Raw genomic sequence first — 17,643 nt, 5'->3', positions numbered from 1 at the left:
CGCTGCGCCCGCGTCACTTGGCTGCCTAGGCCCCGGCGGCCAAACAGGACACTTGAACCAGACTCGGGGTCGGCCCTGGCTCCCTAAGATGGCCGCGCTGCCCCGCGGCTCCTCGCCTGTCTCTGTTTGAGATCCCCTTCTCGCCCCTTGACCTGCCTCTGACCCCCGCTGACCGCACTTCTTGTCCCTCCCGCAGATCACCTCTTCCTGTGGCCTCGCCATGGCGACCTCCGGACAGAGCTGCGCGCGGCGTAAGTAGAGCCGAGATCTCTGCGGGATGGGGCGGGGTTGGCTGGACAGTCGAAGCCAGAAAACCGCAACTTCTTTCTCCTAATCTCTCCAAGGACTTGGAGGTTCTCCCCTTTCGGTAGCCACTCTACCGTCTGACTCCCCTCGCTCTGCGGAGGAGGGGCTGGGCTGCGAGATTTCGTTGGAGGGTCTAGGCCAGGGGAGTTGGGTCTTTGGCCGCATTCACTTTTAGTTCTTGGACGTGCCTTTGACGAACTCAGAAGCAAAAAGTTTCTAACTGTTGGGTTCGGCCTTTGGAGGATTGGGTCACTCTTTTAGAGGAAGTAGTAACCCCCTTTGTAAGAGCGCAAGGTCATGACATGTGCTCCTAAGGGCGTGGACGTGCTGTGTAGAATGAATGAGCTGGGTGTAACCACCTCAGATCGCTTGTCCTTAAGCCGCGTAGCATTGGCCGAGGACTTGAGTGCCATATTAATATGCTTAAAGTGCCAATTTGATATTTAGTTGATGTAGACACTAGTGAAACCCAGATGATCGTGTTTTTTTCTAAGTTCCAGCATTTAAAGGTCCATAGTGTTAATTACCTTTTTCTTCGCACTCTAGAATATTGGTTTAAGAACTCATTGAGGGCACTGAGAGATCTGTTGGGGAGAGGGCTTGTCTTAGGTTTTGGTTTTATGTCATTTGCTTAAATCAGCCCATTCCAGTGAATTTTGAATGCTATATCTGTGTGTATAGATATATTTATGTGTATGTGTTTGATTCTTTGTACTAGTTCGGTCCTAAGAGGTGAGAGGCTGTAGGTACTGTGTAAATTTAGGAATAGAACGTCTGTTTTTGGGGTTTTGGAAGGAATCTCCCAAATTTGTATAGCCACCTACTGTGGTTATCCATTTTAGAAATAAATCTTTATTGGTGATATTTCACGGATCATTATAGTTTTACTGTAGCTCCTGGTAGTATCAAAAACATCTTCAACAAGTTGGACTGCTTGAATTTAAGGATAGTAGTGGGTCATAGTCTAGTTCCTGGACAGAAAGTGGAAGAACAGAAAGGTTAACACTGGAATGTTTCTTCCCACCAGCAATGTGTATTCCTCCATCATATGCTGACCTTGGCAAAGCTGCCAGAGATATTTTCAACAAAGGATTTGGTAAGAATTTTTTTTTCCCCCCTTTCAGATCAGAAGTGAAAATGTGTTTGGATTGCTTGGGGAAATTACTGATTTTTTCAAATTGTAAATATCTTGCTGTATTAGTTCATTTTATTAGATACATTTTAGATAAAGTTTCTGTTAAAATAGTACTGTGATAATCCATATCTCCCTCTAGCCCGGTTTCCTCCACTTTTTTCAGACTGCACTTTAAGGATTTTATCTGTAAGAAAAAAAACAACTGTGCTTTCATTTCCTTCAGATCTAGTTTAGGCCTTGGTTGACTAGAATTATGATGTATTACTGTTTTGCTTTTGTGGTGACTCCTAGTGGGTTATGAGTTTTTTAAAATGAATTTGGGTTTTCTTCTGGCAGGTTTTATTCCACATAAACTCCCTCTACATTATTTCCCTAGTTATTTAGATTATTTATCCCAAAGGAAGATACCTTTTTGGGATAATTGTTTTAAATGGCTGTATTATAATAAACTATTGGCTATTCTGAGATTTAAGTTGAGTTGATTTTCTGATCTGATATTTAGGTTTTAAAATGGTTTGAAAGCAAATTTTTTTTTTTGCCAAGTATACACCAGCACACTAGGCAAAGCTGCATAGAGATGTTCTGTGCTGTATATATTAGTTTATGTAGGATAATTAAAATTGTTTTCATTTAAATATGTTGTATCATTCCACATTTTTATGCCCCTCTGAATGTATGAAGTCTTGCTGTTTTTTTTTTATGTGTTGTCAGCTATTGGTATGCATCTTTTATACAAAAGAATCATTTTGATATCTTTTGCTCTCTACTTGAAGGTTTTGGGTTGGTGAAACTGGATGTGAAAACAAAGTCATGCAGTGGTGTGGTGAGTGTTAGATAACTCATAAATTTTGATGACCCTTTTATATAATTTTTCAACCCATAAAATAGTCACCACTGAAAAATGTCTACCCATTTATCTTGAAGAGGCAGAAGTTAATTTTGTTTTAAGGGATTTGAATGAAACTTGATTTACTTGGGCTTTGGATATGATTTCTGATTTTCAGGTGGTCCTTTGCCATATTACTGTGCATGCATAAGGAACTCAGAAAAGACTGGTTCTTTGGGACTGTTTACTCAGTAAGATTACAAGCTTGAAGTCAGGAAACCTGTAACACCTTTTTGTAATCCTTACTTTTTATGTCTAGTAAGCATTATGAGTTCTGGGCATAAAAATACTCAGTAACTTAATTGAAGTGTACTAATCATTTATATAAAGGGCATATTCTAGCAGCCTTCTCTGGAAGATTTCCATGTGAATTTAGAGAGTCCTGATTTGACTATTTTTAAAGATGGTAATATTTTGGTGTTTGGATCTCTTGATTCTGCCTAACTCAAAGTAAAATAAAATTTAATTTTGTGGAATTTTTTTTTTCTTCAAAAAAATTTTGAGACTGGGAATGGGTATAGTGTGTGAATATTGAATATTGCTGGTTATTTTGATAATTTCTTGCTGTAATTGTTAACTCCCTTAGTGCATATAACTGATATTTATTAAAATTATTCATGTTGTAACTTCTTAATGCCCAGACTTGGATTTCTGGGGTTTTGTATTGGGTCATATCTGTCATTTGGCTTCTTTGGTCTGGAAGGGAGCCTGAGTATATTCTCTGTGGTTGAGCGATTTACTTGCTCAAGGTACAGAGCAGTGACTTAGTGTTTGTTTTTTGTGTTCCCACTCTAAAACTCTTGAGGTCCCTTATAAACACTTGCTGTGCACTAGTTGAGACACAAAAGGCCTTCCAAAAGGAAGACTCAATCCTTGTGTTTAAAAAGCTTATCACTTGCTGGTTGGATATACAAAATAAATTTTAAACTGGGGAGCACTGAGAGAAGCACGTCTAGTACTAGATTGGTTAATCATAATCTTTGTTGGAGAGAAAAGGATTTTTGTGGACAGGGTTAAAGTTTTATGGAATTAGGTTTGAGATCTTGAAGGATATATATGATCTGGATTCCATATAGTTTTTTTGATTTCTGTTTAATGTATATCTCAATGTGGTACTGATCTTGTAGTATGTACCTGGCTGCAAATAAGTCCTATTAACAGCTGGTTCTGTTTTCTCATGTAAACTGCAGAGGTGTCCAGTTCATTCCAGAATGTAGAAGCCAGAGTATTTGGTGATGGAGTGAAGGGTGTAAGCTTGGCCATGGTATCTTCTGGCCCAATTCGGGTCCCAGTGTATGATCTTGATTTTGTGTCTTGAGGATTCCTGGGTTTATATAGGCTGGCTCATAATCTATAGGCTGTCCGGAGGCAGAGGGTGGGGCCTCAAGAGTCATTAATCATTGTCATTCAGGATTAAAAATATCTACTTCTACACATTCTCCATTCCTAGTATCTGCTAGAAGAATATGCGCCATATGTATTGTTTTAATAATGCTTTTCTTTTGTATAGAACACAGGAAAATGTGCAAAGCTTTCATAGTGCCAGTCCAACTTAATCCTCCAGCGGTAGATTTGTTTTTACACTTGAGGAAACTGAGACCCAGAAAAGTTTTAAGCGTCTTCCTCAGTGTTATTCATTTAGCAAATGACAGCCAGAACTAGATGCCAGGACTCCTCTAATTTTATATCCAGTGTTTTTTCCTAACATAATCCGGTGCTTTTTAATATGGGCGTTGAATGCCAAGCTTTGACTTGAAATTCCTGTTAAAGTGTCTTATTTCAGGAGATTGAGTCTGTCTTACTGCAGAGCAGTAGTTATACAAATGTTTTCTAAGTGAAGGATGATTGGCTTTTTCTCCTATTGATACAGTTTTTGGTATTTTCTCAGTCTTGCAGGCATCACAATTTCAGGTCGAGTTTTCTTTACTAGTTTGGATCAGCTGTTTTCTTTAGATTTGGCTTGTCAGTGGCCAAAGTATGTAGCCATCATTAGCAGACAAATTGTGAATCAGAATGCTCAGATGGTATTTTACTCTTTTGTCTTGGAAGTTTGCCTATCTACCGAGCTAGATGTTCTGTAGCAGATTTTAAATTTCAGTAAGCCCTCCATATTATGCCTTCCTTTTCACTTGGTGTGCACTTAGTTATTTGTATTTGCTATAAACATAAGATTATATAATGCACTTCAAATTGATACCTGTATTAAGTGGATTGGTTTTTAACTGATATTATCTATTGTACTTAATATAGTTTACATTATGCATGATATAAACCAGTTGTAGTATAAATCTCTTATAATTCCCTTTCCCTACTTTTTTTCTTTTTAAATGAGAATGTTCAAGATTGTTGGGAAGGTGTGAAATCTGGTGAAGACTCTTTATCTCAGAAAAACAGAATATTGGGGTTACCAAAGATTTTAAATCTTTTCTCATGGGATGACCTCCTACAATGGGGTGCTTTCCTTTTAAGAATTTTCAGGAAACAGATTCGCCTGGGTGGCTCAGTCAGTTGAGCGTCTGCATTTGGCTCAGGTCATGATCCTCTCAAGTTGAGCGCCTCGGGTTCCCTGCTCAGCAGGGATCCTGCTTCTCCCTCTTCCCGCTCTCCACTAGGGCCCTCTCTATCTCTTGCTCTCAAATAAATAAAATCTTAAAAAAAAAAAAAAAAAGAATTTTCAGGAAACATTTCCTAATAGTGCGTCAGTTATTATGAATGCTCATTTTAGTGATGGGGGTCTGTGATTAACCATACTTTCCTTTATAGTGTTTTATTTAATATCAGGCAGATTGGATACAGTACTAAAATGTTCGTTCCTCCCCTCTCCCATCCTGATTCTTGAATTCCAAATAAAATCACCTTAGCGGAAGTTTCCTTAAAAGGTGTTCAGTTTGTTTGTTGAGAATTAGATACAGGTTCACTTGTCGTTGATCGGTTGAAAATGTAAGTAAGTGTAAGTAAGGTGGCAGTTAGTAACTGACAGGCTAATTTGTTGTTTTTGTACATATAGTAGCAGAGTATAGAAGTATTTGGGAAACTAGAAAAAAGGATTAGTGAAATTACTGTGTTTCAGTGGGCTTTTTGTGTAAGTTAGGCAGTGATTCTTCCAGGCTTACAAGAAAGTTCACGAAGTCATTTATTGTCTTACTAGGAATTCTCAACGTCTGGTTCATCTAATACAGACACTGGTAAAGTTACTGGAACCTTGGAGACCAAATACAAATGGTGTGAGTATGGTTTGACTTTCACAGAAAAATGGAACACTGATAACACTCTGGGAACAGAAATTGCAATTGAAGACCAGGTAACATTTTGAACATGTGTTTTAATATTAGTTTATTTTTGTATTCCAGAAAGGAAATATAGCTGAAAACAAATTCTTTTTCTTTCAAAATAGATTTGTCAAGGTTTGAAACTGACATTTGATACCACCTTTTCACCAAACACGGGGTAAGCATGGACAGACATTTTTGTTTGCTTTAAATTTCATTTTTATCTTTAAGTAATCTCTACAACCAATATGGGGCTCGCACTCACAACCCTGAGATCAAGAGTCGCATGCTCTACCAACTTGAGCCAGCCAGGTGCCCCTTTATCTGCTTTAAATTTAAAAGCATTTCTCTCCTGTTTCTTTAGGAAAGATGCACATTTAGTGTTTGATAGCTTACTTAACTGCCTTGTGGTGGTGAATTTCTGTTTCTGCCTTTGGAGCATGATGAGTACTATGGTTGCTATGGTTGGCTTCCCTTCAGATATTTGCCTCTTTCCATTGTGGACTAACTTGGGTAATTAACATGTTTCTAATAGGCTTTGTGACTGCTTATTAGTCCTGCAAAAGCAGTCTTCTCATGGTGGTGGAAGTAATCCCATGTACCCTTGTTTTTAAGCTCATTGAGCTATATTTTCTTTACCTCTTAGGATTATGCTACTATTATTCCCCAGTTACACTGCAGTTCATAAATTTGTCTTGTGCCCTTTGTGCAGAAGTTATGTATGTAAATCTTTCCCACTGGCATCAGTTTTAAGTCAGTTTGTTCTTTTTTCAGAAAGAAAAGTGGTAAAATCAAGTCTTCTTACAAGAGAGAGTGTATAAACCTTGGTTGTGATGTTGACTTTGATTTTGCTGGCCCTGCAATCCATGGTTCAGCTGTCTTTGGTTACGAGGGCTGGCTTGCTGGGTACCAGATGACTTTTGACAGTGCCAAATCAAAGCTGACAAGAAATAACTTTGCAGTGGGCTACCGGACTGGGGACTTCCAACTACACACTAATGTGTGAGTATCTCTTTTCTGGGATTATTGTGATGTAGGACCTGGGGATGACGTTGATGTCACCTGTCGGCTCTTATGAATCTAGGTACAGTCTAAAGGATTTCTCTTAACACAAAAAGATCATCATCCTTGGGCATTTCTGGGCATGTCTCAAAGTATATAGTAAAAAATGTCAGTCTGACTTTTCAGTGCTGAGAGAGTAATTGTTTATTTTATATGAGGCTTGATGTGCTTTGGGTTTTTAGAAAAGGCTAGGATGTTACCAAATGACCAGTGTGTTCATTTGACTTAATTGTGATATGTGAGGTACTGAGTTGGTGGGATTGCCTAAAATGTATGGTGTTTTTACCTAACCCATATTAGATGTATATGTGAAAAGGACTTAATTTTTTCCCTTATAAAATAAAGGATTGGTAGATAACAGAAGTACAAAGAAGAAACCCAAAACTTCTCATGGCCCCACCACCTAGCTAATATAATCTTTGTTAGTTGTTAATGTTTGAGAGTTTCATCTTTTTTATGTGTGTGTGTGTGTGTGTGTACACACACATACAAAATGCATACCAGGCTGGTTTATAATTCCTTCCTACCTTAATACATTTTAATAATTTTACTGTAGCATTATGTATTCTACAACATGATTGTTAGTGGCTGTGTGGTAATTCTGCTGGATGGATGTATCATGATTCATATGACCTCTTATTTTGGGGCATAGGTTGAGATAAAGACCTTTTAAAACTTTCACGTTTTCCGTGGAATACTACAGACGCGTGTGAGCAATGCCTTTTATTTAATTATAATGCTACAATATCAGCTTAGTGCCATAGACATTACATTGTCTATTCTAGATTTACAAATTTAAAATATCTTACAGCAATGATGGGACAGAATTTGGAGGATCAATTTATCAAAAAGTATGTGAAGATCTTGACACTTCAGTAAACCTTGCTTGGACATCAGGTACCAACAGCACTCGCTTTGGCATTGCAGCCAAATATCAGTTGGATCCCACTGCTTCCATTTCTGTGAGTACTACTGTGGGCTTAGAATGGGGTCTTTGGTTGTGGGAATTCCATCTTTGGGTATATTGTGCTGAAAATTTGAACTGTGGTTCACACAATCCCTAGTTGACTCACAGATTGGGATTAGAATTTGTAATGCTGCATGCATTTTTTGTGGAGGCAGTGTTAGAAGTTTGATATCCAGGTCACAGGAGTTTAACTCAAAAGCTGCTCAGTTTAGTGTAGATGATAACCCTGAGCTCCAAGCTGGTCTAAGCCCAGGGAAGCCACTGTTTTGGGCCCCAGGCCAGGAGTAATAGTATTTTAATTGTTACTTTGTCTTTCTGTGTGGAAAGTACTTTGTTACTTTGACTTTGTCTTTAGGGTTTACAAAACATTTTTTAGATTTGATCTTAGGGGTCAGTGGTGCAAATGCCATTTTGCAGGTGGAGATACCAAAGCTTCGAAGGAAAAGGACTTAGATCACTGCTAGGGAAGGAGAGCGGGAAGAAGGGCTTGCATGTCTTTTGATTTCCCTCCTGTCTAGGGTGACCAGCTAGCTCATCCTGCTTTGCCTGAGACTATTCCAGCCTTAGCATTAAAAGTCGTGCACCCCCCCCCAAAAAAAAAGGGCGCCTGGGTGGCTCAGTTGGTTGAGCGACTGCCTTCGGCTCAGGTCGTGATCCTGGAGTCCCGGGATCGAGTCCCGCATCGGGCTCCCTGCTCGGCAGGGAGTCTGCTTCTCCCTCTGACCCTCCTCCCTCTCATGCTCTCTGTCTTTCATTCTCTCTCTCTCAAATAAAAAAAAAAAAAGTGCACCCCAAGGACTCCCTCCTGCCTACCCTGGGTTCGCTGTGGTGGATGACCGCCCTGCTCCTGTCCTTGGGCTTTTCTGCTGCTTCCTCCTTCAGTCGTAGTGGGTTTGGGGCAGGAGGAAGTGCAGTGTCTGACTGTAGAGGCGCTGGCTGTGCTTTCAGCAGCTGTTCTGCGTGTTAGGTCAGGCACTGCCTGGTACTGTACATACTGGGAATGAAAGAAAGTTAAACCTTTCTGTTACATAAAGTGATAATTCATTTCTGAGAGCAATGTTTTTTGAAAATTTGGGCAGTTAAGCTTTAGCCCCATTCTTATTTTATGTTAGCAGCTGTCATCAGAGAGCATGGGAAGCATCCAGAATGCTTGTCCCATTGGCAAGGCAGTGATTCATTTATTTTTCCCTACTCTGCTTCTCACTGCACTGTAGCAGTGAAAACCTTAGGATTCACACAGTACACTACTCCCTGGTAGCTACGTTGCTCTTCTCTTCAAATGTATGTCTGTGGCAGCAACACGGATTTAATGCGAGCCAGTGTAGTGCTCTCATAGTCTAAAATGGGAAGGCAGCTTTGGATCTGTGTGCCATTGAGTGACTTCTGGGGACTCGTTTGGAAATGTATCTAGTATTTCCCACCCAAGTATGCTGCTGTGCCCCCAATTAAGCATCACCCCGAAGTATTGCTTAATGTCCCATCACAGTTTGGTAGTTTACTTCTATTCTAACAGGAGAAACTTGTATCCAGTTGTCTGAGGCTCTTAATTTGTTGGGCACAAGGTGGTCACTAGTGGGGCATTTCTTCCTTAGACTAATAGCTCACTTGGTTATTGGTGGCTTCTGAAGACTTGGCTATCCTGCCATGTGAACACAGGTGCTGTTTATGTGACTTCTGCCTGTAGTTACATATTTCTCTCTGGACTGTTTCGATGTTACACATTATAAAAGAGTGAAGACATCAAATAATTTCCAATCTGTTTTGATCCCAGAGGCTGTCACCTTTTTACTACCAAGAATATTGTGTCCTACTGACAGTTTGACTTGGAGTTTAATGGATAAGAATTAAGTAGCACCTAGCTTCTGTTTGGCTTAGTAACAGTGTTAAATTTTATTTATTTTACTTCTCAAATGTTATGAAATCTTTATTTTATACAAGTCTTTTTCTAATTTAAATTCAATTAGCCAATGTATAATACATCAGTAGTTTTTGATGTAGTGTTCATTGATTTATTAGTTATGTATAACACCCAGTACTAATCACAGCACGTACCCTCCTTAATGCCCATCACCCAGTTACCCCATCCCTCCACCCACCTCCCCTTCTGCAACCCTCAGTTTGTTTCCCAGAGTCAGGAGTCTCTCATGGTTTGTCTAAATTTTGTTATTTCACATGTGAATAAAAAAGTGGAACACTTCATAATTGTATAGTAGGGAAACCTGCAGGGGCTTTGTCTCTCAATTCAAAAATTTTTTTACAGCTGTTTTTGCATTTTATTTCAGGCAAAAGTCAACAACTCTAGTTTAATTGGAGTGGGCTATACTCAGACTCTGAGGCCTGGTAAGTATTCTTGATAAGTAGGATTGGTGTTTTGTTTGTTTGTTTTTTTTAAGTAGGATTGGTGTTTTAAAAATTACTTTTCATTTCTCAGGTTCTTTGTAAACCTTTCAGAGAGTACGATGAACACGTTTACCTTTTGCCACAGTTTTATTTATTTATTTTCTTTTGCTGGGCTGTTTGGAAGTTGCAGCTATCCTGACACTTCCCTAAATGCTTAAGCATGCGTCTATTCAGAAATGAGAACGTTCTGGTCTCCTGCATAACCATAATACCATGATCACACCTAAGAAATTTAATAGTTAGTCCGTATTATTATTTACTCTCCATTCTGTAGTCACTTTCCTCATTTGTACCTGAAATGCCTTCTAGTATTGTTTATTTCTCTAATCAAGGTTCACTCATTGCTTTCATTGTTTGGTCTCTGTAGTCTCATTTACTTTTTTTTTTTTTTTTTTAAAGATTTTATTTATTTATTTGAGAGAGAGAATGAGAGAGAGCACATGAGAGGGAGGAGGGTCAGAGGGAGAAGCAGACTCCCTGCCGAGCAGGGAGCCCGATGCGGGACTCGATCCCAGGACTCCAGGATCATGACCGGAGCCGAAGGCAGTCACCCAACCAACTGAGCCACCCAGGCGCCCAGTCTCATTTACTTTATGTAGTATTTTGAGCCTTGTATTTTCTAGAGCAGTACTTATCAGACTTCAGTGTGCGTGAGTCACCTGGGGACTCTTGCTAAAATGTACATTCTGATCTGGAGTGAAGGGTTCTTTCTAACAAGCTCTTAGGTGATGCCAGCATCACTGGTTCTTGCCACCATTTGAATAGCAAGTTCTAAAGCACTTGGAACTTTTACCCTGTTCAAATAGGGATATTCCCCCAGACTTTGTATTTTGGCCTTTTTGAAACCTAAAAGACAAGTACGAAGAACACCTGTATACCCTTCCCACATTCACTAATTAACATCTACCACATTTGTTTTCTCTCCATGTCTGCATACATAATCCCTTTTTTCCACAGTCTCTTTTCAGTTATTTAAATGTATGTTTTGCGGACATGCAGACAAATCTACCCAGCACGCAAATCCCAAGAGTGACATTTTTCTTCATAACTACAATACCACTGTCACAGCTAAGGAAATTACCATTAGTTGAGCAATACAAATACGTAGTCTATATTCAGTTTCCCCCACTTGTCTCTTTATTGTAGTTGTCCTGGTCCAATTATGATTGTCTTTTAGTGTCTTACAGTCTGGATAGTGTTTTGAATGTTACTGTATTTTCTAGAGCACTTTGAACTTATTTTTAATGTTCTGTGACTTCACAGATCCCTTAACCTAGGATGGGACCACCTGAATTCTGTCTGGTATCTCTGGGACTCCCAAGTACCCTCTGGTGGTTGGCACTAATAGGTCATTTAGCAGGCTGAGGGAGGGACAGGCAGGCTCTGGGGTGATTATTAAAGACTGCAGACTCTTGAGGTGTTTCAGGCAAATCATGGTTGCCTGCCTTTTTTTTTTTTTACAGGTGTCAAGCTTACACTGTCTGCTCTGGTAGACGGGAAGAGCATCAATGCTGGAGGCCACAAACTTGGGCTTGCCCTTGAGTTGGAGGCTTAATCCAGCTGAAAGAAACCTCTGGGAATGGATATCAGAAGATTTGGCCTTAATATATTTCCAGTGTGACCAGCAGGCTCCCCCCTCCCCAAGAAGGTGATCAGATCAAAGGATGATCTAAACAAGAGCTGTATTTTAAATATTTAGACAGTTACTTGTTAGCTGGTTTCTAGTTGAATTGGTTATCTATCTAGTTACCAATGCTGCAGTCGTGCAGTGACCTATACATTATTTAAATGTATTTAACTGTTAAATGCGCTACCCACCAATAATGAAATAGACCTTTATGAAAACTGTGCAATTGTGTGCATGTTTATTTTTATGTTCCTATTAACATTGAAAATTGCCATTGAACGAGATGGATCAGTGGAAGTTTTTAAGATGAGGTTAAAAAATTTTTGTTAAATTCAGCCCATCATTAGAATTACTTTTGGTATCCCCAGACATTACAGATTATGAATAAAAACAAGTATACATAAATAATGACTCCAAGTATTTGCAGAGTTTAAACATTTGCCAGGGTCAGCTCTCCCTTGTTTCTCACTAGTACCTTATTTTTTTGGTGAGCGTTTTGCTTTTTATCTAAATCTGTGCCATAAAGTCCTCTGTGTCCCTGAAGTAACTCCACAAACTTTTTGGACTCCAATAAAATAAGAGGATATATGCCTTTATATTTCAGTTTGTAAATTTGTCCAGAATTCCATTGGATCATTGAAGAGTTGGTGCTGAAGGCTGCATACACACACCATACCCCTGTGAGCTCTTGCTGTGGGAAGTGAACTAGGCCCTGGGTGGGGTGGGGCGAGGTGTAGGCAAATGGAGTGAGGGGTCAGTAACCAGAGGGACTTGAGAAGGGAGTATATGGGCCTCTGTGAGAGGTCATGAATCATTTCTTTCTAGGCAGACACTGAAACGGTTGGGCCTAAGTGTGAGACCAGAATCAGTGCCTTCAGGCTTTGTGGCCACTGGCCTTCATCTGCACTGGGGCTGAATGACAGAAAGTAACAGATGATTCTGGTTGGAAAAGTAGGAGACAGCAAGTGTTTTTGATGGGAGAAGATAGTTTGAAGGGTGTGCTCAGAGGTTAGAGAAGGGAGAGCTTTATTCAACACATTTATATTGTTAGACCTGAGGTACCATTTGAAGCCTAAGAGGGAACAGGTAAGAAAATGTACTCTGAGACTCATTACCCAAAAAAGTGATACATGCTGAAAATTTCCAGGTCAGAAAGAATCTGATGAGAGATTAGAAGCTCAAGCAAGCTTTCCACTCTGGGCGATAAATGTTTGTGCTAAGGGACTGGCAAGAATGGCCTGTGTGAATAAGACACATGTGATTTAATGGCAGACAGTTGGAATTTGAGCCAATCTGCTTGAGTCAGGATCTTTTGCTAGGTCAAACAAACAGGAAGAGATGCCTGCAAGTTAGGTGTGAAAGCACATCTGCTTTTGGGATTCTCAAGAGAGGTGTGAAGTAGATCAGCAGACTATCTCTGAAAGTCCACCTGGTGGGGAGGAACTGGTCATAGGCCTGTGACTTCTGAAGCCCCCTGGATGACCTGCTGCCCCAGAGCTAACAGGTGGCCTTCCCTCAGCTGTGGCTGGATTTTACCTGGTCCAGTACTCAGGATTGGGGTGTGGCACAAATGAGCAGTTGGTCAGAGAGATGTTTAAGAGTAAAGTGGACGTATTTACCCAGGTGCATCCTGTAACGTTTTTAGCATGGGGGAGAGAGAAGGTTCCTGGGCCCTGTGGGTTGCATAAAATGCCAGGTATGTCCCAGGAGGTGTAGGATTATGGAATTTGCCAGCTATGGGCCCCTGTGGCCTTATTTCTAATAGTCTCCAGCTTTATAGCACCCAGGCCTAACCCAGGGGTGGCAAAACCTAATTGTATTCTAGGCTGATGCAGTTAGTCGAAGAACACTTCATATTTGCACCTTATACTCATCTGTGTTGGTGTGGAGATAGGATCTTCCTGTGGGATTGGGATTAGGGCTGTCTAAATGGAGAGAAGTGAAGAACCTGGCTCCCTGTCCACCTCCTCTCCTAGATGTTGGGTGTGGGAAAGCCTAACTATATTCATCTTCCTGTGGGGAACTTTTTAAAAAACTGCCATACTGATAGTCTCCTACCTCTAGGCCTGTCTACTTCACACCTTTCTGGCCAGTGATCCCACCCAGTCCCTCACCTTCCTCCAGGACTTCAGGGGGAGGACAGGATATATACTCCAACCTTGAGGTCCTCAGGTTTAAGTCAAGTGGCCTGGTTCTCAGAGGTGATGTCCACTGAGCAGAGCCTCCACTGCAGAGGTGAGGTCAAGCTGACAGTTCTGTGAAAACATGGGCAAATAGAACTGGCATAACCTATGAAAGCGCCCAGTGGCAAACCTGGTCTGCTCTAAGGTTGTTTCCTGTTGTCAGACCCCAGATAGGGTTTCCCAGCCAGTCCCAGCTGCACCAAACAAGACCTTCATTCACTTGCCCCTCCTAGGAAGTGGGAGGGAGACCTAGGGGTTGGGGTTCTACCCAGCTGCCAGCCCTCAGATCCTGTGGAGTGTGGGCAAACCTGAGGAGCTGGGGTCCTGTATGTGGCCAGGTCAATCAAAACTTTATTTCCTGCTACCAGTCAGCTGGAAGCTCCTATTCAGGCTATGGACATGTGCCAGGTGGCCCTCAGGACTGTGCCAGGGAGGGGATGACGTCTATGACCTCAAGGCCCCCATTTGCTTTAGGACCTGCCAGTGCTGGGCCTTCCCTCCCTACCCCACTTTTGCGCCACATACGGAGGCTCAAAAGATTGTGTCCCAGGCCCCACTTTATTGTCGAATTTAAAACTCAGGGTTGATGTCTGGGGTTCCCAGGTCCCCTCCCTTGAGGCCACCCGCTGGGGGCCGGCCCTAGATCTTGAAGGCTAAGGTGAGGCCGTCGCCCAGAGGCAGGAGGCTGATGTGGACCCTGGCGTCCCGCAGGATGCGCTCGTTCAGGTTTCGCACGCACTGGGCCTCCGTGTTCCCTGGTTGAGGCTGTAACACCTCTCCGCGCCACAGGACCTGCGGGGGGGGCGGGGCATCACGGGGAGGGGGTCAGGGCCGAGGGGGGAGGTGCCTAAGGGAGAGGCGGGGCGAGGGAGGGGCTTACATGCATGAACTGGGCGGGACTTTGTGGCATGGGGGCAGGGCACGGGGAGGAGCCAAGTGAAAAGACAGAAAACCCAGCCCCGGGAGGGTTCGTTCTTCCCCTTACACTGAGGACCGCCAGGATGCCTCCGGGGCGCAGCAGCTGCAGGCACCGCTCATAGTAGGCGGTGCAGTTCTCCTTGTCCGCGTCCACCACGGCCATGTCGAAGGTGCCGGCCTCGCCCGCGGCCAGGAGCTCATCTTGCGGGGGAGGGGGGGGGCAGATGCGGCTGAGTCCGCAGCCCCAGCGGTCAGAAGCCCCTGCCCAGGCCTGCCCAGGCGCTGTGACTATTCAGGGACTTTGGCCTGGAGGGGCGCCCTGCCACCCAGCATGTGGCCGCATGGCAGCGGCGAGGCCAGGAGGCAGGGATCTGTCACTGCCCCAAGCCCGCCCAGCGGACCTGGTCACTAGCTCACGCCCAGTGGCCCCACTTGGAAAATGGTGCCAAGGCCCCTTCCACTCCGTTGCTCACCCAGGGTCTCCAGGGCGGGCTTCAACCGAAGGTCGATCTTGTGCTCCTCCTCAGCCTGCGGAAGGAGTGGGGTCAGAGCCAGCAAGTCCCTTCTCCTGGAGCTGGGAGTGGCCAGGCTCCAAGGGCCTGATGAGGGCCTCAAATGTGTGGGACACTCACCTGCCTCCACAGGGGCCGCCCCAACTCCGGGGGCCCCGGGTTCACCTCACAGGTCACCACGCGCCCGGCCGGGGGCAGCGCCAAGGCCAACGCTAGGGCTGAGTAGCCTGTGAAAGTACCTGGGGGCAAGGGATACGGACAGGCTCAGGCCAGAGTAGGGGGACATCCCGGTGACTTCGGCCCCCGGTGATCCCGGCCGTGCGCCCTACCCAGGTCCAGAGCCTTCTTGGCCTTGATGAGCCGCGCCAGGTTGGCCAGAAGCTGGGCCTGCTCACAGGTCATCATGGAATCTCCCTGCGGCTGCTCCAGGGTCAGCTGTGTCGCGGTGGTGGAGGGGAGAGGGTCGCGCCAGCACTGCCAGGCACCCAGCTCCTCCCCGGGTCCACAACCCCCTCCAGGTGTGCGGTCGTGGGGCGTGGTCCCGGGACGGGCCCTCAGGGAACGCCCACCGCGCCCAGCCGGCGGTGTCCCGGAAGGCCCGAGAGCGCCAAGGCCCAGCCCAAGGTCACACAACCACGTGGGACCCGCTGGGTCCGAGGTGGGCGCCTGTTCCCGCCCCTGGCCCTGCTGACCAGTCGCAGGCTCCGCAGCGCCGGGTGCTCCCGCATGGAGCGGCTCAGCAGATACTGCCACAGGGGACTGTCTTCAGGGGGCAGCAGGCGCTTCTCTCGCCGGGATCGCCAGGGATGGCACCGGTTCCCTGCCAGGGAGGGGTCCTGGGTCAGGGCCTGGGGCTCCGGGGCGCCAGGGCTGAGCTTCAGCCGCAGCCAGCCTCGAGGAGTCACGGGCTCGGCTCCCGCACCTGCCCTGCCTGCGGGGGCTCTGCCGGGGGTGGGGGGGAGGTCCGCGGGCCCCGCCCTACTCACCCAGGAAGAGGCCGGTGGCGAAGGCGGCGCCCAGCGCGGCCGAGCCCAGGGCCAGCGCGGCGGGCACAGAGAGCCGGGGTGCGGGTTGGATCATGGTGCGACCTGGAGGCAGCCACGTACGGGTCAGTTGGCTGGGGCTCCTGGGCCCGCACTGGGACCCGCCTGCCCTCCAGGCTCCGCCCTGTCCCGGCACTGTCCGCCGAGCTGCGGTCTCCAACGCCATCTGGCGACCGCACAGCTTTACTGCAAGTCCCACTAGAGCGAGTCGGGCGCCATCTGGTGGCTCCACTGGGAACTGCGCCCAAACAGGAGCGCAAGCCCAGCGTGCGGTGTCTGGGTTTTTCTTACCCGCCCCTGAGGTCTACCGTCCTGGGTCAGGGAGGAAGAATGTGATGCCCCTCCTGGGTATATGCTTCTTATTGCTCCTGTTTTTGCTGGGACCCTGGGGCATATGTCGGTGGGTGGGCCCTCGGTGTAACAGGGTAGTAATGAGTACAACGTGATAGAAATGACAGGAGCTCTGAGAGGGACTGAGAGAATTAGGGGAGGCTTCTTGGGGGAGATGAGTAAGGGTATCCGGTTGAAAGAGTGAAGGACCTGGTTTGGGGACAAAACCAGAAGTGGGGCTTGGGAGTCCTGAGACAGGTCTCATTGATGGGGCTCTGAGACAAGATTCTTAGAATCCTCCCCTTGGGCGCCAGACATGGGTGTGAGCTCTTGGGGCCATCATTCTCAACCTCAGTTTCCTTTGTGGAAAACAGGAACCACAGTCTTACCGCAACTGGCACCAGATCACACAACTTGGCACACAGAAGGTGCTCAGTAAATGGCAGCTGTTGGAGTGGAGATATTTTGGGGAGGAAAGTGATGGAAGGGCAGCTGAGGTCGGCTCGCAGGGCTGTTCTGCAGGGACACGATCCAGTGAGCACTGATGGAGCCCCTTCTGTGACTCAAAGTGGGGAAGGGGAAAGAAGCTGCGCTGGCGCGTATTCTTAGGGAAGCTACATTCGGGGAGCACAAAAATGGGGGGCAACTCCACTTTCACCATTTCCTCTTCTGCAAAATGGGGTTATCAAGAGTCCCCCCCCCCCCATCGCAGGGGATGAAATGAGAAAATCCCGGTGAGGGACTTAACACAGGGCCGGCCCTGAGTGGGCCCTACCTGTTACATTTAAAAGGAGTCAAAGTCCAAGGGCGGACGGTCATCCGACTGCGTCTCAAGGTCACCTCCCCGGGCGTGGCTGCTCCCACAGCCCACTGAGTGTCCAGACCAGAGCTGCACCGGGGGCTGCCCAGGGGAGGCTCAGACTCGGAGGCCCGGAGGCAGTTTTGTCGAGGTTTGGGGTGGTGCGTGCGGCCGCGGCGTGGCTGAGGCTGAGGACCCGAGCGAGC

At 45.3% G+C, this 17,643-nt stretch overlaps 2 protein-coding genes across 4 annotated transcripts in view; one reads left to right on the top strand and one right to left on the bottom strand.

Annotated features, from left to right (window-relative positions):
• Window positions 1-12,248, top strand: part of VDAC2 (voltage dependent anion channel 2) — a 328,221-nt gene extending 315,973 nt beyond the window's left edge. The window contains exons 2-10 of one of the 3 annotated variants that reach the window (XM_081824058.1): window positions 197-251; window positions 1,337-1,402; window positions 2,215-2,264; window positions 5,476-5,628; window positions 5,722-5,774; window positions 6,371-6,598; window positions 7,470-7,620; window positions 9,908-9,965; window positions 11,489-12,248. In XM_081824058.1, coding sequence (XP_081680184.1) covers window positions 221-251; window positions 1,337-1,402; window positions 2,215-2,264; window positions 5,476-5,628; window positions 5,722-5,774; window positions 6,371-6,598; window positions 7,470-7,620; window positions 9,908-9,965; window positions 11,489-11,580 — 882 coding nt within the window. In that variant the 5' untranslated portion in view covers window positions 197-220 and the 3' untranslated portion in view covers window positions 11,581-12,248. Of the gene's footprint in view, window positions 1-196; window positions 252-1,333; window positions 1,403-2,214; window positions 2,265-5,475; window positions 5,629-5,721; window positions 5,775-6,370; window positions 6,599-7,469; window positions 7,621-9,907; window positions 9,966-11,488 lie in introns of all 3 variants that reach the window. The other 2 variants (XM_006749863.3, XM_081824057.1) reach the window with 2 other exon arrangements.
• A 2,126-nt stretch (window positions 12,249-14,374) lies between these two features.
• COMTD1 (catechol-O-methyltransferase domain containing 1) lies at window positions 14,375-16,436 on the bottom strand. Its single transcript, XM_006749867.3, has 7 exons — window positions 16,252-16,436; window positions 15,958-16,085; window positions 15,595-15,700; window positions 15,386-15,504; window positions 15,227-15,281; window positions 14,821-14,954; window positions 14,375-14,627 (listed from the first exon to the last, which is right to left on the bottom strand). Exons 1-7 carry the CDS (start codon window positions 16,343-16,345, stop codon window positions 14,475-14,477), a joined length of 789 nt encoding a protein of 262 aa, XP_006749930.1. The 5' UTR covers window positions 16,346-16,436; the 3' UTR covers window positions 14,375-14,474.
• Window positions 16,437-17,643: the final 1,207 nt, after the last annotated feature.

This window comes from Leptonychotes weddellii, chromosome 6 (genome assembly GCF_054177405.1).
Source record: "Leptonychotes weddellii isolate Sample4059 chromosome 6, ASM5417740v2, whole genome shotgun sequence".
In the NCBI taxonomy this organism is placed as follows: Eukaryota; Metazoa; Chordata; class Mammalia; order Carnivora; family Phocidae; genus Leptonychotes; species Leptonychotes weddellii.
This window is presented reverse-complemented; position numbering and strand designations above follow the sequence as displayed.